Source organism: Durio zibethinus, chromosome 2, assembly GCF_047325235.1.
Source record: "Durio zibethinus cultivar Kanyao isolate XHJ-2024 chromosome 2, ASM4732523v1, whole genome shotgun sequence".
Classification (NCBI taxonomy): Eukaryota; Viridiplantae; Streptophyta; class Magnoliopsida; order Malvales; family Malvaceae; genus Durio; species Durio zibethinus.
In genome coordinates this window covers 6,690,424-6,714,219 of record NC_143163.1, presented here as the reverse complement: position 1 = coordinate 6,714,219, position 23,796 = coordinate 6,690,424, and the positions used below count along the sequence as shown (strand labels likewise).

Genomic DNA, 23,796 nt, shown 5'->3' with positions numbered 1-23,796 from the left:
TAGTAATTAATTACAGTATTAGGATTTGCTAATGAAGTTTGAAAAGTATCAATTGATGACGATGGATGATGGTTCTTTTATTGATTAGCGAAAGCTTAGAAGTTAGAAGAGAGACGCTAATAATAATTAGGATGCACCCCTCACTTCCTGTCGGGTCATTGAATAACAAAGCAACAATGTTCCAAAGCAATCCAATAATCATTTTAATTAACAATATGAATTCTAGCTTCATTGCTTTTCTTCCCATAATTAAACTAAAAAGGCATAATAAACAAAGTAAACCCAAAAATTACATTGAACAAAAACTATTCAACAAACTTAAATTCATATGCAATGTAGATTGCAAAGCTAATTCATGTATCTTTAATTTTTAAAAAATTAAATACCTTACAATTATAATTATAATTATCTCAACTTTGATTTTCTTCTGTATGAGACACTGGATCTACTGTCTCAAATTCTACATCTGCTTTCAATTATTTCATAGCCTCCCGTCCTGAGCTAACTTGAGAACTCGGATAAGAGTAACTGCCAAGAATCCATAGAGTTGGAAGCCTAGATTGCCTGCACTGGAACAGAAGATATCCCGCGTAGCTTGTTTTTTGATTTTCTGCAAACTGAACGCAAAGCTAATATATCATGGGTGGCTAATATTTGATTGGCACTAAGTTCCATATACCATACGCAGGTTACCCAGGATTTATAAAAAGCAATGACCATAGAAACAAATTAGAAGCAAATATTAACATACCTGGTTCTTAATATTTTTCAGAATAAATATTATTTCATTAGAAAATTTTAACATACCTGGATTGTTTTTGATTCAAAGTTGTAGTTGGAATTTTGTTGGGACTTTCAATATTCAATCAACTGGACATCGAAAGAACAGATTTTTTGAGTAAGATTATTAATTAAACAATGTATATTTCAAAGCAATTATGCTTAAATAATGTATTGTGATAAAAAATTGTATTTCATAATTAGAATATAACAGGAATAGTAAGTATCTGTAGCAAAAAACAAACAAACATCTGTACTTACAATCAAAATTTTCAAAAGTTTCGTGATATGCAACATTTTTTTTTTTGTGTTTCTGTTGATTTGAAGGCTTTAGTTTCAAAGTCAAGTATAAACATTTGAAACAATAATAAAGAAATTCAAAAACTTCGGAAATTGTCAATACAATTTTGGTTAAAACGTGTCATAATTTTTAGTACTCCTCGAATTTTTAAAATTTAATCTTTCTAATATAATTTAAAAAATTTAATTCTTGTATTATTATATTTAAAGAAATTCAGTCTAATAGTTAATAATATTAAATTTTCATTAATTCTTAATATTGTTAAAGCTTGGAAATATCCGCATATCTTCGACCCTAATCAGAATAAAAAAGCTGACCAAATTCTTCGGATTTTATAGAGTTTGGCGGCGGAAACCTGACCAAAACCTGGGAGTCTGTCTGATCAGACAGCAAAAGACAAAAATGAAAATGGTGCAAAATGGTTTTGTTGGAGAAGAAGCAGAAAAAACGGTGAGTTCTGGTGGTGGAACGGTGGTTGTTGGGGTGAAGCTTGATTCACCAAGTAAAGAGCTTTTGACATGGGCTTTGGTTAAGATGGCTCAACCTGGTGACTCTCTGATTGCTCTTCATGTTCTTGGTAACAATGTTCCTATTTCGGGGTTTTATTTTATTTTTTTCAAAATTTTTGTGGGGTTTAATTTTTTTGGGTGCTTTAATGAAGTGGGAGTTGTTTTTTTGTATGTAGAAATTGTGGATCGAGATGGGAAGTCTTCGCTTTTATCGCTTGTCAAAGCGTTTAACTCTGTTCTTGGTGTTTATTAGGGATTCTGTAATTTGAAACAGGTTCAGTTTCTTGCTCACCTGTACTCTTTCTATGCTTTTATCCTTTTTTCAATAACAAATTTGTTAATCTCATATTTCTCTGTTTGGTCAATTGGAAAATGAAGGAGAATCAGACATGGTAATTTGGCCTTTTCCAGCTTGCAGTTAGCTACAATGCTAAGAATAATTGATTCAACATTTCCAGACCAAATTTAAGACTTCAAGAGAGTTGGCTTTTAGTGATCATATTGCGGGTGGATCTTAAACCTAAGATATGCAGAGGTTCTTCAATTCACAAAATTTTAGTGACGAAAGCAAAGTCTTATACTGCAACTAAGCTTATAGTTGGAGTCGCCGCCAAACTCCATAAAATCCGAAGAATTTGGCCAGCTTTTAGATTCTTATTAGGGTTGAAGATTTGGGGATATTTTCAAGCGCAAAGAATTTCTTCAGGTTTCAGATTTACAATTGTTTGTTTTACTTTGGTTTTCATAGTAATTTTTTTTAATGATATTATTAAATTTAAGAAATATTTGAGATATTTGACATGAATTTTTTATAGTTCACGTGGACAGAATTTGTAATACAATACACGTCAATATTAACAATTTTAAGAACTAATGAAAATGGTAGAACTTTCCTACATTAAATTAGACAGACACAAAAACAAAAGATGTTTGAATATTTGCTTTGAGTGAAACATTTTTTGCTAAAATTATTGAACACTAAGAAAGGGGAAATTACAACTTCACTAACGGTGGTCCTGACCCCACAATCAACCCAGCATTCGTCCCTCAACTGCGATCACTTTGCCCACAAAACAGTGATGGCTCCAGGCGCATTGATTTGGACACCGGTAGTGGTAACAGGTTCGATGCAGCATTCTTCGCAAACTTAAGAAATGGTCGGGGAATCCTGGAGTCTGATCAGAAGTTGCGGACGGATGCATCGACAAGAACTTTTGTCCAGCGTTTCTTGGGTGAGAGAGGCTTACCGCCATTGAACTTTAACGTGGAATTTACGAGGTCCATGGTGAAGATGAGTAATTTTGGTGTGAAGACGGATACTAATGGAGAAATTCGAAGAATCTGCTCCGTCATAAACCAATAGTAATTAATTACAGTATTAGGATTTGCTAATGATGTTTGAAAAGTATCAATTGATGACGATGGATGATGGTTCTTTTATTGATTAGGGAAAGCTCAGAAGTTAGAAGACAGAAGCTACTACTAATAATAATAATAATAATGTTCACTCTTATAATTCTATCTTTATTTGAAAAGAAGATTTGACTTTTGTCTCTATAATTAATCGTTCTTATACTTTAAGTTTAATATAGTTGCTCTATTATTAACTATACATGCATTCGTCGTTTGATTTTGACAATTGCTTAATGAAATTGCATGAAATTACGAGCGTAATTAAGTTACAAAATTATTAAACAGCAATGTTTAGTAGAATACAAAAGAAAAAAAAGAAAGAAAGAGACAGGCATCTAAGCTTATATATAGTGTGCCACCAATATTATATTGGGTTTGGACGACTATACGAGTGGAGCAGTCAAAAAGTGGAGAACAATAAAATGATCTTCAACAAAACAATTAATTATGTAATGAAATTCTTCTGCTACCAACTTTTTATTCTGTCTGCGTCTCCCGCTGGCAAACATTTTATCCAGAAGAACGAAGTCAGTGTATTGATGATACAATGAAATGAAAGGAAGACTGTGGCCCCAAATTTAAACGGGGAAGGTTGAGTGGATATGGTAAGGGACTGGAAATAAATATCAATTTTAATCCTTTCTATTAATTTGTTTAATCCTTTCAATCAAATGAGTTGAAAATGTGTAGAAAAAGAAGTTGAAATTGAAGGCTTCCAATAGCATGCTCATGGAATTCATTCCTACAGGAATCATTTTCGTATAAAATATATTTATACACGCAACACATGACAAGTACTGTCTCGTATACATCATGTTTCCTGCAAAGTTCGTAGTGCCTGTTAACTAAAATCTTCTTCACAAAGTACGCCATTGACAAAATCTTATATATTTCTATCACATGAAATTGGACCAACATTTAATTTGAGGCAAATCAATAGTAGATCAGTAGTGTATATTAAAAATCTTCTACCAATTAGTTATATATCAGTAAAAAAATTTTATTAATGCACTCAACAAAAAAAAAATGAACAATATATTCTTATAAAACAAATTGCAGAAGCACTGTTTCCAAATGTCAAAGTTTGACTTCATCGATCCCACGTTATTGTACCACTATCTTTTGCTGGTCTGGCTGGCGCACTGCGCCTGGGTGGTCAACTCAGGGGTCTTCCATCTTGTTTTTTTTTTTTTTTTTGTTTTGTTGTCCTTCACCAAGGAGTACTACTCTCCATTGGGATATCTGGATAAGGCAAAATGAGTAATTCCTCTTCTCTTTTATCCTTTTGATGATCTGGATATGTATACAAACATGGAACCAATCCAGTGTGTTTTTTATAAATCTATTTTTTAATAATTTTAAACACGTATTTTTTTTATATGTGCATTCAAAACTTTATTTTATAAATATTTTTCACAGAAATCAAATTTTAATTAAAAAAACCTATATAATTAATCATTAATTTACTTACCAAATGAACTAATTCTTGTGAAGACATATAAAGATCCCATAATTATTCATGTTAGAATAAATTTATTTTAGAATCAATATTGACTAATATAAGGGTCAAAAACCGCACGAATACAAGGCTTCTAAGGAAGCTTGTGCAGTGAAACCAGACTCAATTAAAAAGAGATGCCTTTAAAACTTAGCCTATTTATGTTCAAAGGAAGTTTTAATTATGCTTAACTGTGTTATATATATATGCTTAGACCTATAAAACAATTTACTAGTATTTTCTTAATTTAATAATTAAGTTGAGGGAAAAAAAGAGATGCCTTTAAAACTTGGCCTATTTTCTTATCTAAGAAAAGTCTTTTTCATAATTTCCACCACCCTTTGGTCAATCTATATATCATTTTTAACTTTCCACTGCCACTTTGTTGCTTCACTAATCCAATAATGATAGATACCAACATCACGCGATGGACGCACGCTCCACTTTGTTGTGGTGCCTATAATAATGATTAAACATTTTCTTTCTTCCGTGGACTAATTCTTCACGTGAAACATATATGACCAGCTGATTTAGTTTAAAGGCCCTTGCTCCCCCACCAAAATCTGAATGACTGAATCCCAACTCATCACCCACGTAACTTGGAATATATATTTCTCTGTCCCCCCGCCCCCTCGGTGGTACTTCCGTTGTAGCCGCCTTTGCTGACTTTTCTTCTCAGAACCTGACCTTTTGAGCCTATAAATTGCATCAAATAGAACACCTCAAGGTAACAAGCTAGCCAAAGCAATTACTAAAAACTTCTCGTTAGCAATAATCCCATAGCCATCCTTCTTCTTTTTCTTCATATAGATCGCATTGCAGTCCTCTTTTCTTCGTATAAGTAATTGTTTCTTCACAAAAATGGAGGGTGGTGGTGGTTTTAAGCAGACATTTGCTTTAGTGTTTCTTTTGGTTGCCATGGCAACTACATTGGTGCAAGGGCAAGGCACCCGTGTTGGGTTCTATTCACGTACATGTCCCCGTGCTGAATCAATTATTAGGTCAACAGTTCAATCCCATTTCCAGTCAAATCCTACAATTGCCCCTGGCTTGCTGAGGATGCACTTCCATGACTGTTTCGTTCATGGCTGTGATGCCTCTATCCTCATTGACGGCCCTAACACTGAGAAAACTGCCCCTCCAAATCTTTTGTTAAGAGGCTATGAAGTTATTGATGATGCCAAGGCACAACTGGAAGCAGTATGCCCTGGAGTTGTCTCATGTGCTGATATTCTTGCTCTTGCTGCCCGTGACTCCGTTGTTCTGGTAATTTTTAGTATAATATCTAAATATTGCCCTGGAGTTATTCTATGTTTTTTAATGTATGTTTTTATATCGTATAAATAGTCTCTAATTATCTGCTTTGCACAAATATATTATGCAGACAAGTGGACGAAGCTGGCAGGTGCCTACTGGACGCAAAGATGGGAGGGTCTCATTGGCATCGGATACCTCTAATTTGCCTGGTTTCAGGGAGTCCATTGATTCACAGAAGCAAAAGTTTGCTGCTTTGGGTCTCAACACACAGGACCTTGTCGCCCTTGTTGGTAAGCAATTCTATGTTTGAACCTATGTTTTACATTTAACATGAAAACCAGTTCATAAGAGTACTTTTGTCTAATATATATCTGAATTAACATTCACCTTTATAATGAACAGGAGGACACACCATAGGGACTTCAGCTTGCTAGGCCTTCATGTATAGGCTATACAACTTCACCGCCAATGGTCCTGACCCAACAATCGACTCAACATTTGTCTCTCAACTAAAATCACTCTGTCCTGAAAATGGAGACGCCAGTAGGCGTGTCGACCTTGATACTGGCAGCGGCAACAGATTCGGTACGTCATTCTTCACTAACTTGAGAAATGGGCGTGGAATACTAGAGTCTGACAAGAAGTTGTGGACAGATGCCACAACAAGACCCATCGTCCAACAATTCTTGGGTGTCGGAGGGTTGCGAGCACTGAACTTTAATGTGGAATTTGGAAGGTCAATGGTGAAGATGAGTAACATTGGAGTGAAGACAGGAACTGAAGGTGAAAGCCGCAGGGTTTGTTCTAAAATAAACTAATAATAATACTATATAATTCATAGTCATCATGTTAAAACGACATGGATGTAATATTTGAAACTATTTCCTTATTAATTAGCGTAAGCTTATTAATAATAAAAATGTTTGCTCTAGTTGACCAAGATACAAGCTTTGATTGGCTGTATATACAATACATGTATTTGAATGGAATAAGTACTTGTACTAATTTATTTTATTTCACTTTTGTCGTTTTATCTTGTTTACCCTTAGTGATAGCTTCAAGAGGTCGACTTCTTAACAAATATGTATGCATCTCTAGTCGTCTGATACGTAAACCAAATATATATAGATGGAAATATGTATCAAACAGTTGGAAAAACACGGATTTGAACCCTCATCCAATCTCTTCAAAACAGAGACAACATTAACAAACAAATCAAACATTAATTGCTTAAACACATATCGTATTAGTTTACAATGGATTTTTTCCAACCTTTTTAAAAAGGAAAAAATTGTTGCCAATACAGTCAAAAGAGGAATTTTTTTTTTTTTTTTTTTTAAGTGGCAAAGGAGGATTTAGAACTTTGAGTTCTTAACTTCAAGGTTTATCAGGTATGGGTTGCCATTCAAGTGCTGTGATGGGAACTGGGCTCGTAGTCCAGACGGCTTCAACTTGGACCTTTTTAAAAGGCACTGCTCTATCTTAATGAGTGATGTTCTAACTTTTATGAGCGAATTTTATTCTTCAGGCACTTTCAACAAAAGCATCTATTGTCTGAGTTTTGTATACTATCCAACTCAGAAGAGTATAACGGGCTGGGGACTGTTTTGGGCCTTTTGGGCTGGAAGTCCAAAATATTGGGCTGGATCGAGCTGATAGTCTCCGTTCTCCCCTAACAAAATGAATGAAGCGTCTGAGGCTGGGTCTCTTAATTCTGAGAGCTTCTTCTAAAATTCTCCATACAAATTTGATTTCGTGGGATAATAATGGCAGCTATTGCTTCAATTCGAGAAATCACCCATAAATTTCCGTCCGCTATCAAAAGGCTTGTTCCATAGCTTTTCTTTTTAGTTATCTAACTTTTGTCGGGGTTTAATTTCATTTACTACTTAATATCTACTTCTATCCATCGAAGTGCATGAATTGAAGGAAAACGAACATTTTGATTCTTTTCCATTTTTCTTTTGTGAATCTTTCTTATGTTTATCACGGGTTTTTTCAGTTTTACGTTTTTGATGATTTTGTGAAAGCTCATAGTTAGACAACTCGAATGCTAATGTTTTACATTAAAATATTTCTCTGCTTTGCTGCAATTAAGAGACAAAAGAGAAGAATTTTGAAAATCTAAGTAAAGTTATGTCCTTTATTAACATTTGAGAGAAATAGATTCTGGGTTTTAAAGATTGACTATGATGAAACTTATGTTTTCGAAGTCTTTTCGGCTTTAGCTTCTGAAGGTGTCTGCAAAAAAATAAATAATATGTTTACATATTTATAATAAGACCTTTTTTTACTTCAAAATAGAAATTTTGAACTGGATCATTCATATTGAAGGACTTTGGTGACACGATTTTTTTTTTTCTATTGCAGGAATTCTTTACTCAGATTCTGTTGTTCTGATCAAAATGAGTCCTTTTTGTCTAAACAATGCCGTAGTTGCATCACATTTGCAAACCAGAAAAGCTACAGGGCTGTGAGGCCTTCATTACATGCACCATTTGTAGCCTCTCATTTTGATTTTTCATTGCTATTGAAACCAAATGTGTTTCAGCATCAGAACATTCTTTGCAAATGGCTGCATGCGAGATATATGAGTAATGCATCAATTAAGCTGAAAACAGATGAGGATGTTATCAGGTTTTCTTTTAGTAAGCCACTCGGTAGATATGTTTCTGCAAATAGGAAGGGGTCAACCAAACGACAAAAAATGTCTAAAAAGGCAAAACTGAATGAACTTCGTTTTTATCGTCTAAAGGCCCAAAAGAAGATGAATTCGCCAAACCCGGAAGTTAGGATTAGATATAAACTTGAGAAGGTTAGATAGCTTCTCATTTTAAATATAGTGTATATTTTGGTTAAGAATTTCTCATCCTTATGTCAGATATGAGCTTTTTTAGTGTTCTTACTGGTAATGGGGAATATTGATTTGTGATATATAGCATACGGAAACCTTTTTTGCTTTTTTTTTTTTCTCTCTTTTAAGTTCATCTGAACTTAATGATTTGCATCAGGCCAAAAGAAAAGAAGCATGGTTGATTGAAAAGTTGAGAAAATATGAGGTTCCCAAGGCCCCAGCTGAAGCATATGATCCTGAAATTTTAACTGAGGAAGAGAGACACTACCTAAAGCGTACTGGTGAGAAGAAAAAGAATTATGTTCAAGTTGGAAGACGAGGAGTATTTGGAGGTGTTGTTCTCAATATGCATCTCCATTGGAAGAAACACGAAACTGTGAAGGTCACTTGCAAGCCTTGCAAGCCAGGGCAGGTTCATCTATATGCGGAGGAACTTGCTCGACTTAGCAAAGGCATTGTGATTGACATCAAACCTAACAATACTATAATATTCTACCGAGGAAAGAATTATGTGCAACCAAAAATTATGTCTCCACCAGATACCCTATCTAAAAACAAAGTAATATTTCTTGCCCTTCTTCGATAATCCGTTGCTTATATTTTAGAAATTTCTTAACTTTTACTCCTTGAGAATTAATTGGTGGTATTCTAAGTGGTTTCACTTGTTTCCATTCATCTGCACTTGCTTCAGTGCATGGAGTTACTGATGCATTAGGTTTTCTATTTTTTGTTTTGTGAGTTAGTTGAGCTCATTATGTATTTGGAGAAATTGATGCTTCAATGTTTATGACTGGAATTTTGCACTATTCTAGCAGCTTGGAACCCATAATAGTTGGGAGTTTGTTTGTGCTCTCAAGGAAAGCACAATTAAGTTTTGTGCTTATTGTAATGTTTCTAATATTTTCTCTCTTTGGTCAAGATGTTTGATGTTAAAAAAAAGTGTGGTAGCTTCTTTATAGCTGACTCTTTAGAGGGAGTCATAAGGTTAATCACTTTTATCTCAGTGCATGATGTCAGTAGAATATTTGCTTTTCCTATTCAAATATTGCAGGCTTTGGAAAAATACAAGTACGAACAATCCCTTGATCATACAAGTGAGTTCATTGAAAAGTTGGAGAAGGAGCTTGAAGAGTATCTTGAGCATAAAGCTCGGTATAAGAAAGCAAAAGGGGGTGCACCACAAGATTTCCTGGTAAGTATATGGCAGTATCAATTACAAAATAATTGCCACACTTCAGTTTCCAGAAAGTGTTGTTATGAGTAGATTTGGTTCCTAATCATTTTATGTTGCTGTAGTTATGAATTTAAAATGCCTTTTTGGAAGTTACATTATCTCTCTATATGTGTATGGGCATCTATGTGTTTGTGCTGTTTGGGGACAAGTGATACCTTCTCTGTTCTGTGTTATTGGTGAAACTTGGTAATAAGGAGACATGCGGATCTTAGAATATTGCAAATAATGACTTAGAAAAATCATTTAAGTTTCTTAAAAAAAAAAAAAAAAATACAGTAAATGTACATAATGGTTGCAAAACATACTTGTCAAGTTTAATGGATGTTGCATATCCTTGTTAAATACACGAGTTTGGAGGTTTCAAGATGTAAATTAGAAATACTCTGCTGCTGGTATCTTGATCTTCGAAGCCTTCATAAAATTGATCAGTAGGCTTTGTTCCTTCTGTGTTGAAGCTAAGCACAGACTGGCTAAAGCTCCCTTGCAGCGTATGCAATGACGTGGTCAGCAAAAATGCATACTGTTTGGGAGACAATGGTTTTGCATTGTCATTAATTATCTTTTAGCACTCATTCTCAGAACACCTATTGCATGCCAATTCGAAGATGCTTATTGTTCAGTTTTACTCATTTATAAGTGACCGCTTCCATGTGCTATTTACATGGAGCCACTATTTATATTGACTAAAGAACTAAGAAATTCTACATCTACAGTTGTAATTTGTTGCTGCCAAAGGCTTATTGGGTTATCTTTGCTTTGACCACAAATGCAAGGAGGAAAATAGTTGAGCTTATGGATTCTATGCTTCTAGATTATGACTCCTGATTATATATTTTGATGATGGAAAATATGTCAATTAAGCCGGGTCGTATTGTCTCATTGGCCTATAGTATTACATGGCTTAGAATCTGTCATATATTCTCTTCCCGTTGTTGGTTGTTTTTCTTTAACCTGTCATGTTTAGATGTTAAATGTTTCAGATGTAATGGATATATTAACCTGTTTATTCTGCTCAATGCCTTTTCTTATTTGATTAAGTCTTCTCTATTTTGATGCAGGACGACAATAGATGCAACTCAACTTTGAGTTAAATAATCATCTTTTTGACTAAATGGTACTGTGGCTGAAAAGACGTTTGTGTTTTATTTGGTTTAGGGAGATCAGATGCATTACACGTGCTAAACATTTGGTCAACTACATCAAATTCATGCGAAAGTCCAGGCATGGAATAAGCATGATCTGGCTTCGTCTCAGCTTCCATTGCATTGCCATTGGCACTATATCTAATGATAATTGCTTGACACATCACTTTATCGGGGAACCCGCCATTTGTATCTGTACTGCTTTCAGATGTTCTAACAACTAGATTTCTGCCAGGGGTAGTGAAAAGCCCCGTCATATCAGACAGCTGGGAACCTCCCTTCCGACCCCCTGTTTATTCATTGTATACAAATGGAATGAACAATGTAAAGTAACAATTTAGTATCAAGTTTATTAAAAAAATTCCTTAGTTGCTGTAGATGGCAACACTGTCAATTGTGAGAATGCTCTTTTGTGATGCTTTTCTTTAACCATGTTGGCTGAAAGAGAAGGACGCACTAAGGGTGGTGATAAAAAATTGTAAATTGTTTTTCCAAGATAATCTTCTATACAACTGTTCCATCTTGAATAACTGTCACCCTTGGTGCTCTCCCATTTGCTGACCTTTCGAATTTTATATTTGCAATTGAATGCAGTTGGAGCTTCACCATGATTTTACTTCACAAGTTTTGGCTGAATGTCTTTGACCTAATCTCTTTTTACTTCCAAAGCTTCTGTCCTATGCTTTTGCCTCTTTTATATTTGACCAGATTTTCCAGATTTCTATACGAATTCATTGAATCAACCCCAGTAGTAACTCCTTGCACAGTAAACCTATTGTGGAGCATTAAAAACGCAAATGAATCACAATTTAATTCAATTGATTTATATAATTATTTCTTTAACAGATTTTGGATTCAAATTTTAATATTTATAATTTTTTTTCTTATTTTTAGGTTGCGGCTTGATACCTTAAAATCCTCTCCATCCATTTTTTTCCGCAATTAAAATATTATCAAATGAAAAAAGAAAAACCCATTGCCATTCAAGTCATTTCACGATGTGTGGAATCAACGAATGAGCCGCAATGTGTGAGGGGCACTTGAGTACCAGAGAACTTCCTTTCAATCCTTTTCACCCTCAAAAGAAATATAAAATAGCACGTACATTAGATGTCTTACTCTGACTTTTGCTTCCATTAATCATAGCAAGTGCAAGTCAGCAGTAAAGAAAGTAAGCTGGCACAAGAAAGTGAAGTGCAGCAAAAAGAGCATGGTCGATATTGGAATTGAGGATATGTTCCTCCCTGTTATTCCTCCACTTTGGATGTGGTTATTGTTTTCTCCCTCGCTTTGTTTCTTTGTAAGCCAAAAGCAGAACCAAGCTTAATTATTCCTTGGACACCAAATCAGCCCTATAAAAATGGTCTATTGGAGTCTTGTTCCATGGCATACTTGGAAACGTAAGAGAATATATCTTTCCAGAAATTTGAGATGGCTAGTAGTTCCACTCAACCCCCCAGACAGTACGAGCAAGATTGCCACATCCTTCACTGTTATTTCTCTGGTATTCAACCTTTTTGTTTTTTTGTTTCTTTTTGCTTTTTCTCTGCCTGTTTGGTTGTCAGGAAACACCAACTATGGTTGTTACAGAAACAAATATAAATGTTTATATCAACCATAGAGTCACCAATCAATTCTACTGAACCCTGTTGCACCTGCAAGTCTGCAACTAAAACCAACTTGAATTCTTAATTCTTGTTAAAGTTATTTTCAATTATGAATTGTTTAACAGGCAATATTGGAGCAATCAACAACAAAAAACTTGTTGAAATATTTGTCAATGGAGACTCAAATGCCCTCAAGGTCGTTCGCCAGACCTACAGTTCTAGGTATGGCCAAGATCTTCTTCAGCTCATGTCAAATGTTCAGAGGAACAACTCGTTTGCTGTAAGTGTAACTCCAAGTTAATTACTTCAAGTTGCATGCAATTTTTATAATTTAGCTGTGCTGATATAGGCACATGCCATTCATGTAGAGGATTGCTTATCTCCGCATGGTTGAACCTCATGAACGTGATGCTCAACTAATGAGGCATTCGTTGTTCGGGGTGAGTCTAAACCTCAATACTCTCATTGAGGTGGCTTGCACCAGACCATCTTCGGAGCTGCTAAGAATCAAGCAAGCCTACCAAACTCGATATAATTCTGACCTCGAAAAGGATTTAACAATGAAAGTCAATGGTGGATTCAAAGAGGTAATTGCTACGTGCTAGCTATCTCAACTTAAATCATTTTTGTCCGTATCAATCGTGTTATTGCCACTAAGAATTATTCTTTTTTTTTCCTTTATTTTCCTTCTGCTTAGATTCTGCTGGCTGTTCTGAAATCTTGCCGCAATTATGGTGGTAAAGCTGACATGAGCCTGGCCATGTGCGATGCCAAGACTCTATATGAAGCCCTCGAAAGTGGGAAAAACATAGATCAGAAGACAGTAACTTCAGTTTTGAGTCAAAGGAACAATGGCCAAGTCAGAGCAATACTAAGCTCCTACAAACAGCTATACGGCCACGAATTCCGTAAGTCCATTAAGAGAAGCAAATGTGGGCAATTTGGAAAGGAACTTCGGGTCGTAATCCGGTGCATACAACATCCCGAGAAGTTTTTTGCAAAACAATTGAGAATGAAAAATGCTGATGGTAGAGAGATTCTGATTCGAACAGTGGTTACTAGGTCCGGGATAGACATCAAAGGGATAAACAAAGCTTTTGTAGCAAAAACAGGCAGCTCTTTAGAAAACCTTGTGATACGTGAACTCAATAGTTGTAAGGACAAGACTAATGACATTGCAGTCGGTATCTTGGTCGGGCTGATCAAAAGCTGTTGAGGACATTTTAGTGGAAAATATTGCTGGAACATGGCGGGTTTGGTGCATAAATAAATTGACTGGTAAATAATACAAATAAAGATAGCATCATGTTTCTCATTTGAATTCCTTGTAATTATATATGTAATGGGGTCCTCGTTCTACCCTATGGCTAAGCATTGTTTTTTCTTTGGGAAAACAGACAAAGATTCAACTAAGTGGCACCACAGGCAGGTAGTTTTTATGAATCTTTAAGTTGTTTAATACAGGCAAGTGGCTAAATTTAGAATATTATTATAGTAGGAAAAAGTGTACCCTTTAAATATCATGTAAATGTGAAATAACTGGTTCACTTTCCATGGAACAATGAAGCAAAGCTAACACTGATGCAAACTATGAAAATAAACAGGGAAAATTCGTTTTATAAGTGGTTTACTCGAATCACAAAGAACAATGTTCCACGTCAGAAAAACCTTGGAACAATAGACATTTCAGTTCCCACAATTCTCAACTGGATAAAAGTTGTAACTTGTCGAACTTAACTAAAACCGAAACATCTTCACCAAGTTTATTCACGGGAACAATTGAAAATTACCCATTACCTATCTAGGCATTAGAATAACAATCAATGGTCCTCACAAGATCAGAAGATTAACGGCAGTTTCTCATTCATTGGCAGTTCCATCTTCTGGTTGAGCACTTCCTCCATCTAGACAATGGCATGATGAATTGAATTAATTAAGCACCATTTTCCCACCAAAAAAGAGAATGTTGATGCAAAAAGAGCATTCATCCCTAGGAGTTTACTATGTCAATAGATAGGCATACCTTCACCATCGGATGGGGCATAAGGCGACTTCCTATATCGTGTTTGTTGTTGTGTGGGCTGAAGACAAAGTACAGAAATAATCATAAGCATGCATCATAAGAGTAATAAATAAATGTGTGAAACGCAACCAACTCGCAGAAAACAAAAATAGGATAAAGGAACTATATGATTCATCAATAGTAAACTTTAAAAACACACATCAGAAAGGTGACCTGCAGAAAAATATTCAACAGGAAGAAAAGGTGAACTGTGATGAACAGGTCATTTCAAACTCTTTTTTTCTTCTCTTTCCCAGAAGTAAAGGGTTTGAAATTATAAACATGAACTGCATAAAAATTTCATTACAACATGATTCTTGATACATCTTGTATCAGAAACAATAAATTTGCTCTTCCTAAAAATCATTGGAAAGATAATCAGCACATCATTCAAGTCAAGTTAATTATGTAGAAAAAACAACCAATAGCATCATTTCAGCACAGTACTAAAATAAAAGATGTAATTAAGATAGTTGATGTATGTTAAAATTTATGTCATGTTAATGCAGACGCTAGATTACAAGACTTTCTACATCATCTTCCCTATCCCAACATAAATATAAAGCAAGTAAATCCAAAACCCCCAATGAAGCACAATTGTTTGTGAACCTTATTTTAACATGATGCTGGAAGATCTAGCCCATGAAGAACCTATAAAATTAAGCCACTTTGCTTCAGTAGTTAAAGGCCTTAAAGATTCTACATATTGCAATCCCTTTTGCTCCTACTGACACGTAAAAGTTCTAGTAAAGCCTGTTCACTATCTTTTGAACCAATTAAGAGGCCTATGTGTGACCAAGTTAAAAAGTCTGAATAAAGTAGACCCGATTAATTTAAACTTTTGACCAATTAGAGAATCCTACAAAAGTGGGCCAGATTGATTTAATCTTTCATTCAACAGCACCATCCTGCAGCATTAGCAAAGGACTATCTACTTTGTTGCTCTCACTAATTAGAGGAATTTATTACAATTCTTAAAATACATATTTACATACAAAATTCTCACCGTAAGTTATCCATCAGATATTGACCAAAAAATGTAGTTCAAGGAAGTCAAATCCCATTACACAAGAAGGGAATATCATATTAGATATTTTTTAAAGCACTGAATTAATACCTGCAATTTGGGCCGAAGGGCTTCAAGTGGTCCTTTGGGCTTCTCAACACCTTGCTGTTAGCATCCAAGAACATCAAAAGATATTGGAAACTTCAGCTTAATCTGAGTTCATTAGAATTGCCAAGCTAAAATAACAAAAACATAAAAAATTAAGATTGGTAGGGGGTGGGGGAATCATTAAAGTACCTTTCCAAGTGCCCAATCAGCAGAGTCAAAGTAGGCACGTTCATGGTCCTAATATCAAAATGAAAAACTTAGATGAGAATCAGCACAAGCCAGAAACCAAAAACCTTATACTTTTCCCACACAAATTACCTTAGAGATGAGTGGTGGTTTCTTGGGCATAATCCCTCCATATCTTTTCTTTATAGCAGCCTCCTAAAATAGAAAGAAAAAGAAACAAGTAAACCACCACAACTGTTCTAGAGAAAAAAATTTAATCAAGTATATAGCTAAGATCTTTAATCAATCAACATTCCACAGTGAAGCGAGATAAGATCACAACCTCCTCTTGAGATGATGGCATGGCTTTTTCAGACTCCTGTGCAAAATTTCCATCTACTTGTTCTTGCTCTTTGACATTCTCCATTTCTGACATTAGTTCTCTGCAAGCACCCAACTAATAGCAGCTAAGACAGCACACAAGTAATTTGCATAAAACTTTAGTAAGGCTAAAACTTTGACAGATCACAGACTACACAAAAGAAACTTCACTTATTCCCATCAAATAAATGAGGTTGGCATCGTAGAATAAAAATATAAAATCTTCGTAAATTTGAGGAAAAACATCAACCAAAAAGCTATGATGCAAGTATATGCAGCTCTCACAGAATACCATATATACTCAATAACAATTATTAGCATAACCAAAAAAGCATTGGACAATACTTACTGATCGAGTACTTCATGACAATTAATGGAGTTCACTAAACATTTAAAATCAAACAGGACAACGAAATCAAATTCAAGAAAAAAGATTGAGAAAAAAAAAGTATTTATTCAACATATTACTAACTTCCCAGACTCAAAATGCAATCCCTAAATATTACTTCTTGATGCATATGCGTTTTACATCAAAACCAATTATATAATTGCAACAACAATGAAAACCCCAAATGCCATATAATTTACAATTTACAACATACCAAAAATCCACAGTAAAAAAGCATTAAATTAAAATCCATATATATACTGACAACAAAAACAACCATTAAATTTAATTAATTTGACACAAGAGAAATGAGATCCTTACTTAATCTAGAAATTTGAATTAAAAACCTATGCAGATCTATACCCAATTGGCAATCAAGCCAAAATTGATTTTCCAACTAATAAAAAAAAACCTACATAACCCTAGGTGCTAGTAATCTTTTTTTCAAACCAACAAGCCAATAAATGAGAATAAATTGATGTTAAATTCAAAGATCAGGGGAAGAAAATGGGAAATGAGATAGATCAGGTACCTGAATACTCGGCTACCTGCGGAGATCGGAAATTCAAAGGAAAAGTTTTTCAGATGGCGTTTGATAAATATAAATATAAAATATTTCTTGCGTTGTTGAAATTTTCGGTGGAGCTGTTTTGTTTTAAGGGAATTATGATAAGGGCATGGATTTTTTAGATTCTTCTATTTTTGGCACAATATTTTTTCAAACTATCCATCCATCCATCTTGAAGTCACTTTGTTTTTCACAGAAATCACTTATTACAGTTATTTATAAAAGAGAAAAAATATGAATTAAAAATTTTAATTTTAAAATATGTAAATTCAAATTCTATTGAACGTTTCAAAAAAAGTATATTGAAAAAAAATACTACATATACTTATTAATACAAGTTTTTATTTAATTGTTTTATTTTTTAATAAATCTAATAATTTATATATTTATATCGTATTTATTTCATATCAAATACATATAAAATATAAAAATTATTATATCACAATTTATATCGACACATCAAATATCAAATTTATATATAATTTTTATTAATTTTAAACCATATTATTAATTTATTTTTTTATTATTTTCATATTATTTTAAAATTTTTAAAATCTTTAATATTAAGCTAATTTGTGACATCAACTAAATTAAGGATTTGAAAAATAGTGTATAAATAATTAAGATAAGTCTTAATTTATCATTTTATTTAGGTTAATGAATTAAATCTATTACTGGATGCAATTTTATGAATGTACTTTTTAATTTGGTTTAAAAATATTAAAAAAAATTTTCATGAAAAAATAAAATAACAAATTGAATGTATCATCTTAAATAGAAAAGTAACTTTTGATCAAGGATCCTCCTCATTATTAAAAGTTTTCACTGCATTTTAAGTAATAAAGAGGATTTTTTTTTTTTTTCCACTCTTTGCTATCCTAGTAGTAAGAGAATGTCAAATCCATAATTAGCAAAAAATAACTTTTTTATTTCATACATACTCTTATTTACAATTTTCTTTTTAATTTAAAACCTAAGTCAAAAGTTGCAAATTCATGATTTTTTTTTTTCTTTTTGAGTTTTTCATGAACCAAATAAAAGCCTTATTGTTCCCTTAGAAAATGACCAATTGATCATTATTTTTATTTTAATGTCAAGCTAAAAATTTAAATTCGACAATTGGTACAAGGACAATATTATTATTCTACTACTACTACTACTACTACTACTACTACTATAATATTAATTTGTATGTATTTTTTTTAAATGGAAGCATGAAAAATTAAAAATTAAAAAAAAATTCCCCTATGTTTTTTTTTTTTTTTTTTTTCAAAAGTAGGTTTAACTTTACATTTGTATATTAGGGAGGAGAGAATTTTAATTTAGCTTTTCAAAATGATAATATGTATTAAATATTAAATCAAATGCTCAAGTTTGATAATTAGGTTTAATCCTCAAAATTATATAAAATAAAACTATTAGCGCGATATGTGAAGAAAAATAGTATTACTATTTTTTTCTCTTTTTATGGAAAAAGACATATGCTTAAATGAATTGAGCTACTTGATATTAGTTTAATTAATTTTCTTTTTAAATGGGATTTGATATTTTATATTCATGTTTTGAATTTTCGTGTACAAAAAGAATTTTAAAACAATCCATATATAATATTCTTCTCATCTCAAAATATTTATAATATATTGATTTTTTAAAAATTTAAGAAAAAAATGGCTAAAGACATTTAAAGGAACATAAAAAGTCCGATTTTGAATAAATTTTTTTTTTATTTGTACTAAAATTTTATTTTTTTGATGTAACAAAAAAAAATTAATGCGAGACTATTATATCCTATGCATCTTATTTTAACTAAATAAATTTAAATATTTATATGATTTTGAAAAAATTGATTTGTTCAACTGAATCATTAAATCAAAAATTAATTATTTGTCAAATCTAATATGATAAATTAAGTTGGTGTAAAGTGAATTGATCTAACAACTTGGTAGACTGGTTACATAGTACGATGTATTATTAAATTATTTTAAATAATTATTTTATTCTTTAATATTTTTCATGTTTTTATTAAATTGATTAGACCAAACTAATAATTTTATTTATTTATTAATAAGTAATTGATTCAATAAATTAGATTCATTTTTTTAACGAATAAATTTTAACTTTAAATTTTATCAATGATCATTTGTTAAAATTATTTCAAATATATAACTTACATTACTTATTTTAAATTATTAAATACAATACATATTATTTTTATATAAAGACTAAACAATCCATTTAGTTTTAAATTTCTTTTACCAAAAAAAAAAAAGGTCCCATTGATTTAACCTCCAATTTAATTTGGCTGAATGCTCAATTTATGGTTTTTTGAACGTTTTTTCAATTAAAAATATTATTTTTAATTTGATTTAATATTGAATTAAATGTTTTCAAATTAATTTCAAAGTAAGATTTTGTCACTGTAGTGTGAAACACACGTATTACATTAGAATGATTTTTTTATTATAAAAGCTAAAAAAAAATGTTTTTCATTTAATTTCTTACATTTCCATTTCTCTCTCTCTACCAGAAAGAAAAAAAAAAAGAATCTCTCTCTAAAAATGGGACCTGTCGAAAACCAAGCTGCCTAGAATATAGTCGTCACCACTATATCAGCCGCTGTCCGATCACTGTCGGCCACCACCAAGCGATCACTTTTTGATCCTAAAATTTCACCAGATACTTTTCTCGACCTCTTCATCTTAAATCTGTGCTCAATTTTGCATGAAACAGCTTCGAACCACTAAGATCTAGACCTAAAATCGCGACCTAAAACTTCAAAATACCCTCTTTTTTTATTGGCAAACACCTTATTCTCCTGCTATATGTTTTTCCAAGCCGAGACATCCCTCTTCATCCAAAATCTAGAGCTAAAACAACTTAAAGCACCCAAAACCCAAAATTGTCGTCATTTTTTTTTTGTTGTTGTTCCTATTGCTTTTAGCGCTACTGTTACCCTTTTGAGGGTTTTTTTTGTGTATTTTTTCGATTTTGTTTTTGTTGTTAGGCATTAGGGGTTTTGGTTTTTTTTTTTTTTTTTTTTTTTTTTGGGTCTTTGTAGTTGTTGGCTGATGGTTGCGGCTTAGGTGTTGCAAAGGGTGGCTTCTGGATGTGGTGGTATACGTTGACAGTGGCAAAATAATGAGGGTTGTTTGGTGATTGCTGTGATGCGTGGGGTGGGGTTTTTGGTAGGGGATGTGTTCCATCTCTTTTTTTTTTTTTTTTTTCGGGTGCCGTGGGTTTCGATTTTAGTGAAGGCAGTGGGTTTGGATATTGTGTTCGGTGCAAGGGTGGTAATGAGGCTAGTGGTGCCGTGTTTGGCTAATGGAGACAAGTTGGGTTGTGGGGAAGCTAGGGAATGGGTTTTTAGCTAGGTTGTGGAGGAGTTGGGGAATGGGTTTTCAAAGGAATTAGCATTTTTATTGATAAAAAATAACTTAACAATTAATATTAGAATTTAGCGACAATTAATATTAGAATTTAGCGAGGCGTACATCACATTTTCGTTATGAAATCTTATTTTGTACAAATTCGAAAATATTTAATCTTAAATTAAATTAAATACGATACTTTTAATTAAAAAATTCAAATTTTAAATTTAACATTTAACCATTCAATTTTTATAATATTGCATCTACAATAACATATTCAAACATAAAATCTTACCAACCAATGTCATGTACAAATAAAAATGCAAAATTTATATGGTTTAATAAAAGTTAACACATTATTATGATTTTTTCATTTAAAAAAATTAAACTACTAATTTATTTATGCTCGACTCATTAAATATTTAAATTTAATTTATTTATTATTAAGTGTAGCTCAAACTCTTTTTATTTGATATATTTAATATTTTATAAACATAAATATAATATATATTTGTATATTGCTATAAATTTTTATTTGAATTTTGAATTTGGAACTACACTCTAAATCAAGTTAAAATTTTTCTTTATATATATATATATATATATATAAGTTAATAATAATAAAACTTAATTATGTCAAACTCTAATACATTTATATATGTCTTACGTCCAATTCGAGTATTAAAAGAATAAAATTTTCAGCTGGATTGGATTATACCTTAAATTCTTTTATCTATTTATAATATAAAATTTGTATTTGTTTCTTTAACCAAGTAAATTATTTTTATTAAATAGTGCTCCCTTAATTTTTATTTATTTTGTCTCTTGTTGATTTTTTTTAGGTTTAATAAAATTGTTGATTATAATGTATTTAATTTTTTTAAATGATGTTTTATAAATTTTAACATTAAAAAGTAAACAAAATATAAAATATAATTTTAAAATATAAAAGATAAAAATTTTAAGTACTATAAAAAGGACATAATAAAAAATAAAAAATTTTTGTAAGAAATATATGATGAGTACAAATTTTAATTTAATTAATTTATATATCTATTTTAAAAAATATCAAATAAATTTAATATTTAATATTTAGTATTTATAATATTTTACTCTTTGACTGTGATTTTTTTTTTTACTAACCTTAGTCTGTCCATTATCTTGGACACAAAAGTGCCACATGGCACTACCATTCTACCCTTTTATTCATTTTTTATTCATTTATTTTTCCTTTGTTATTTAAATTTTATTTTCTTTTTAAAATAAATTAATGAGGATCGCATTTGATTTTATTGCTGATTTATTTTTTCATTTTCAAAATTTTTTATATTTAATTAATTTCCCTAAAAATTATGAAAAAATAAATATTTTAAAAATATTTTATTTTTTTAGAGTCCACTTATACCCAATTTTTCTTTTTCGTCTTTTCCTTGTGTCATTCTTTTACTTTTTCTCTTTCTTATTTTTCTAAAAAATTTAATAAGTAATTTTTTTAGATTTTAAATTTTTTGTGTGAGACTCACTAAATACTAAAAGCATGTCACATATTATTTTTATAATTTTTTATATATTTGAAAAATAATTTTTTAAATTTTTTATACCCACTTGATATCAAAAGTATACAATATATTAAGCCATTTTATTTTTTACCTTTTTATATTTTCTTTCTTTTCTATTTGCTTTTTTTCTTTATATTTGATAATTTTTTTAATATTTTAAAATTTTTAAATATGACCTTTTTCATATTATTATTACAAACATATATATATTTTTTAATTTGATTATTTTTAAAAGAAATTGATATTAACAAAGATTTCGACATTACATTTGAATTTGATTTTTTAATTTTTTTAATTTTTAATTTTTTAAAATCTAATATATATTATATAATAATTTACACAAACAAGTTTATCACATAAGTGCTTATGTGAACAATTTTTCTAAATAACACATAGAATAATTTTTTAAAAGAATAATATAATTTCTTTTAATTATAAATTAGATAATTTTAAATTTATTCATATATCAAATTTATTCAAATTATAATTGAAAATCAAATTAATTTAGAGATATATATTCTAAAATTAAAAATATGAAATATGAAATATATTTTTTAATAAATAATTTTAATTGTTTACCAAATAACCTTATTTAAAAAATTATTTAATTATAAAAAATTTTTAAACATGTTTAAAATTTACAAAGATTAAATTTATCTAAATATTTCAGCAATATTTTTTATCTTGATTTAAAAAATTATTTTTTAAAAAAATTTACGTAAGACGTTAAAAATTCAAGTAATTATTATGTAAGATTTTAAACATTCAAAAAAATTTCATCTTGAATCTTTAAATAATAAGATTATCAAAATAACTATATGAACTTTAATTGTCAAATTTATATTTCAAATAAATACAAAAAATTTACTATTATCTTTATCACTTATTATATCCATTTTAAATTTTAAAAATTTAATTTAAAAATTATCTATTTAATCATAATTGCCACTAAAGAATTATTCCACAAATTTAAGATTATAAATATAATGTGTTATACATCAATTTTTTTTAGTTACTTTTTTCTAATATATATTCTATTACTATTGCAATTTATTTTTTTGTTTATAAATTTTTTTTAAGATATATTTTATTGTTATTACAGTTTCATTCTTATGAAAAATAATATTTTTTTCAATTTATCTTTTCTTTTTTCACATATTTTCTAACATTTTTCATATTTTGTATAATAATTTAGTCAAAATTATTAAAGTGAAAATGTGTTAATATTTTTTTATTATTTAATTTATCATTTAATAATATATATTTTTATTTTTTAAAAATACATAATTTATTTTTATTTGATATAATTTTACAGGTGTATAAACATTATTATAAACAAAATTATCCAAAAGAAAGACATAATTATTTTTACTGTTTTCATAAAACTTATTTTTAATGATAAATTAATATATATAAATTTTATATAATATTATGAGTTTTAATGATTTGAGTATAATTAAAAAATAATTTATATATATTTATATTAAATAAATAAAATTATTTATGTATCGCACTTGTTATAATCTAGTTCAATATATAAAGTTAAAAAAAAGCTATTAGTATTTTTTTTTTTTATCTTTTCTTAATTTTTTAAAT

General features: G+C 30.7%; 3 protein-coding genes and 2 pseudogenes across 7 annotated transcripts; 4 read left to right on the top strand and 1 right to left on the bottom strand.

Annotated features, from left to right (window-relative positions):
* The first annotated feature begins 1,489 nt into the window (after positions 1–1,489).
* LOC111308074 (peroxidase N1 pseudogene) lies at positions 1,490–2,953 on the top strand (annotated as a pseudogene).
* Positions 2,954–5,216: 2,263 nt separating this feature from the next.
* Positions 5,217–6,777, top strand: LOC111308363 (peroxidase N1-like; annotated as a pseudogene). Its single transcript, XR_016330345.1, has 3 exons — positions 5,217–5,767; positions 5,886–6,048; positions 6,161–6,777. The product of XR_016330345.1 is annotated as a peroxidase N1-like (transcript).
* A 660-nt stretch (positions 6,778–7,437) lies between these two features.
* LOC111309116 (putative CRM domain-containing protein At3g25440, chloroplastic) lies at positions 7,438–11,382 on the top strand. Of its 3 annotated transcripts, none has more exons than XM_022907994.2 (5): positions 7,438–7,583; positions 8,129–8,573; positions 8,770–9,171; positions 9,664–9,804; positions 11,002–11,382. In XM_022907994.2, exons 1-5 carry the CDS (start codon positions 7,525–7,527, stop codon positions 11,026–11,028), a joined length of 1,074 nt encoding a protein of 357 aa, XP_022763729.2. In that variant the 5' UTR covers positions 7,438–7,524; the 3' UTR covers positions 11,029–11,382. The 3 variants fall into 3 exon arrangements, with proteins under 3 accessions (XP_022763729.2, XP_022763728.2, XP_089604543.1); XM_022907993.2 differs by having other exon boundaries at positions 10,905–11,382; XM_089748417.1 differs by lacking the exon at positions 11,002–11,382 and having other exon boundaries at positions 9,664–10,898.
* Positions 11,383–11,932: 550 nt separating this feature from the next.
* LOC111309115 (annexin Gh1-like) lies at positions 11,933–14,058 on the top strand. The gene is made up of 4 exons (XM_022907992.2): positions 11,933–12,492; positions 12,721–12,875; positions 12,964–13,182; positions 13,293–14,058. Exons 1-4 carry the CDS (start codon positions 12,420–12,422, stop codon positions 13,809–13,811), a joined length of 966 nt encoding a protein of 321 aa, XP_022763727.1. The 5' UTR covers positions 11,933–12,419; the 3' UTR covers positions 13,812–14,058.
* A 128-nt stretch (positions 14,059–14,186) lies between these two features.
* On the bottom strand, positions 14,187–17,389 carry LOC111309114 (cAMP-regulated phosphoprotein 19-related protein). Of its 2 annotated transcripts, none has more exons than XM_022907991.2 (7): positions 17,238–17,389; positions 16,280–16,379; positions 16,090–16,152; positions 15,961–16,008; positions 15,775–15,828; positions 14,619–14,676; positions 14,187–14,499 (listed from the first exon to the last, which is right to left on the bottom strand). In XM_022907991.2, exons 2-7 carry the CDS (start codon positions 16,370–16,372, stop codon positions 14,456–14,458), a joined length of 360 nt encoding a protein of 119 aa, XP_022763726.1. In that variant the 5' UTR covers positions 16,373–16,379; positions 17,238–17,389; the 3' UTR covers positions 14,187–14,455. The 2 variants fall into 2 exon arrangements, with proteins under 2 accessions (XP_022763726.1, XP_089604581.1); XM_089748455.1 differs by having other exon boundaries at positions 16,280–16,403; positions 17,238–17,283.
* Between the last annotated feature and the right edge of the window lie 6,407 nt (positions 17,390–23,796).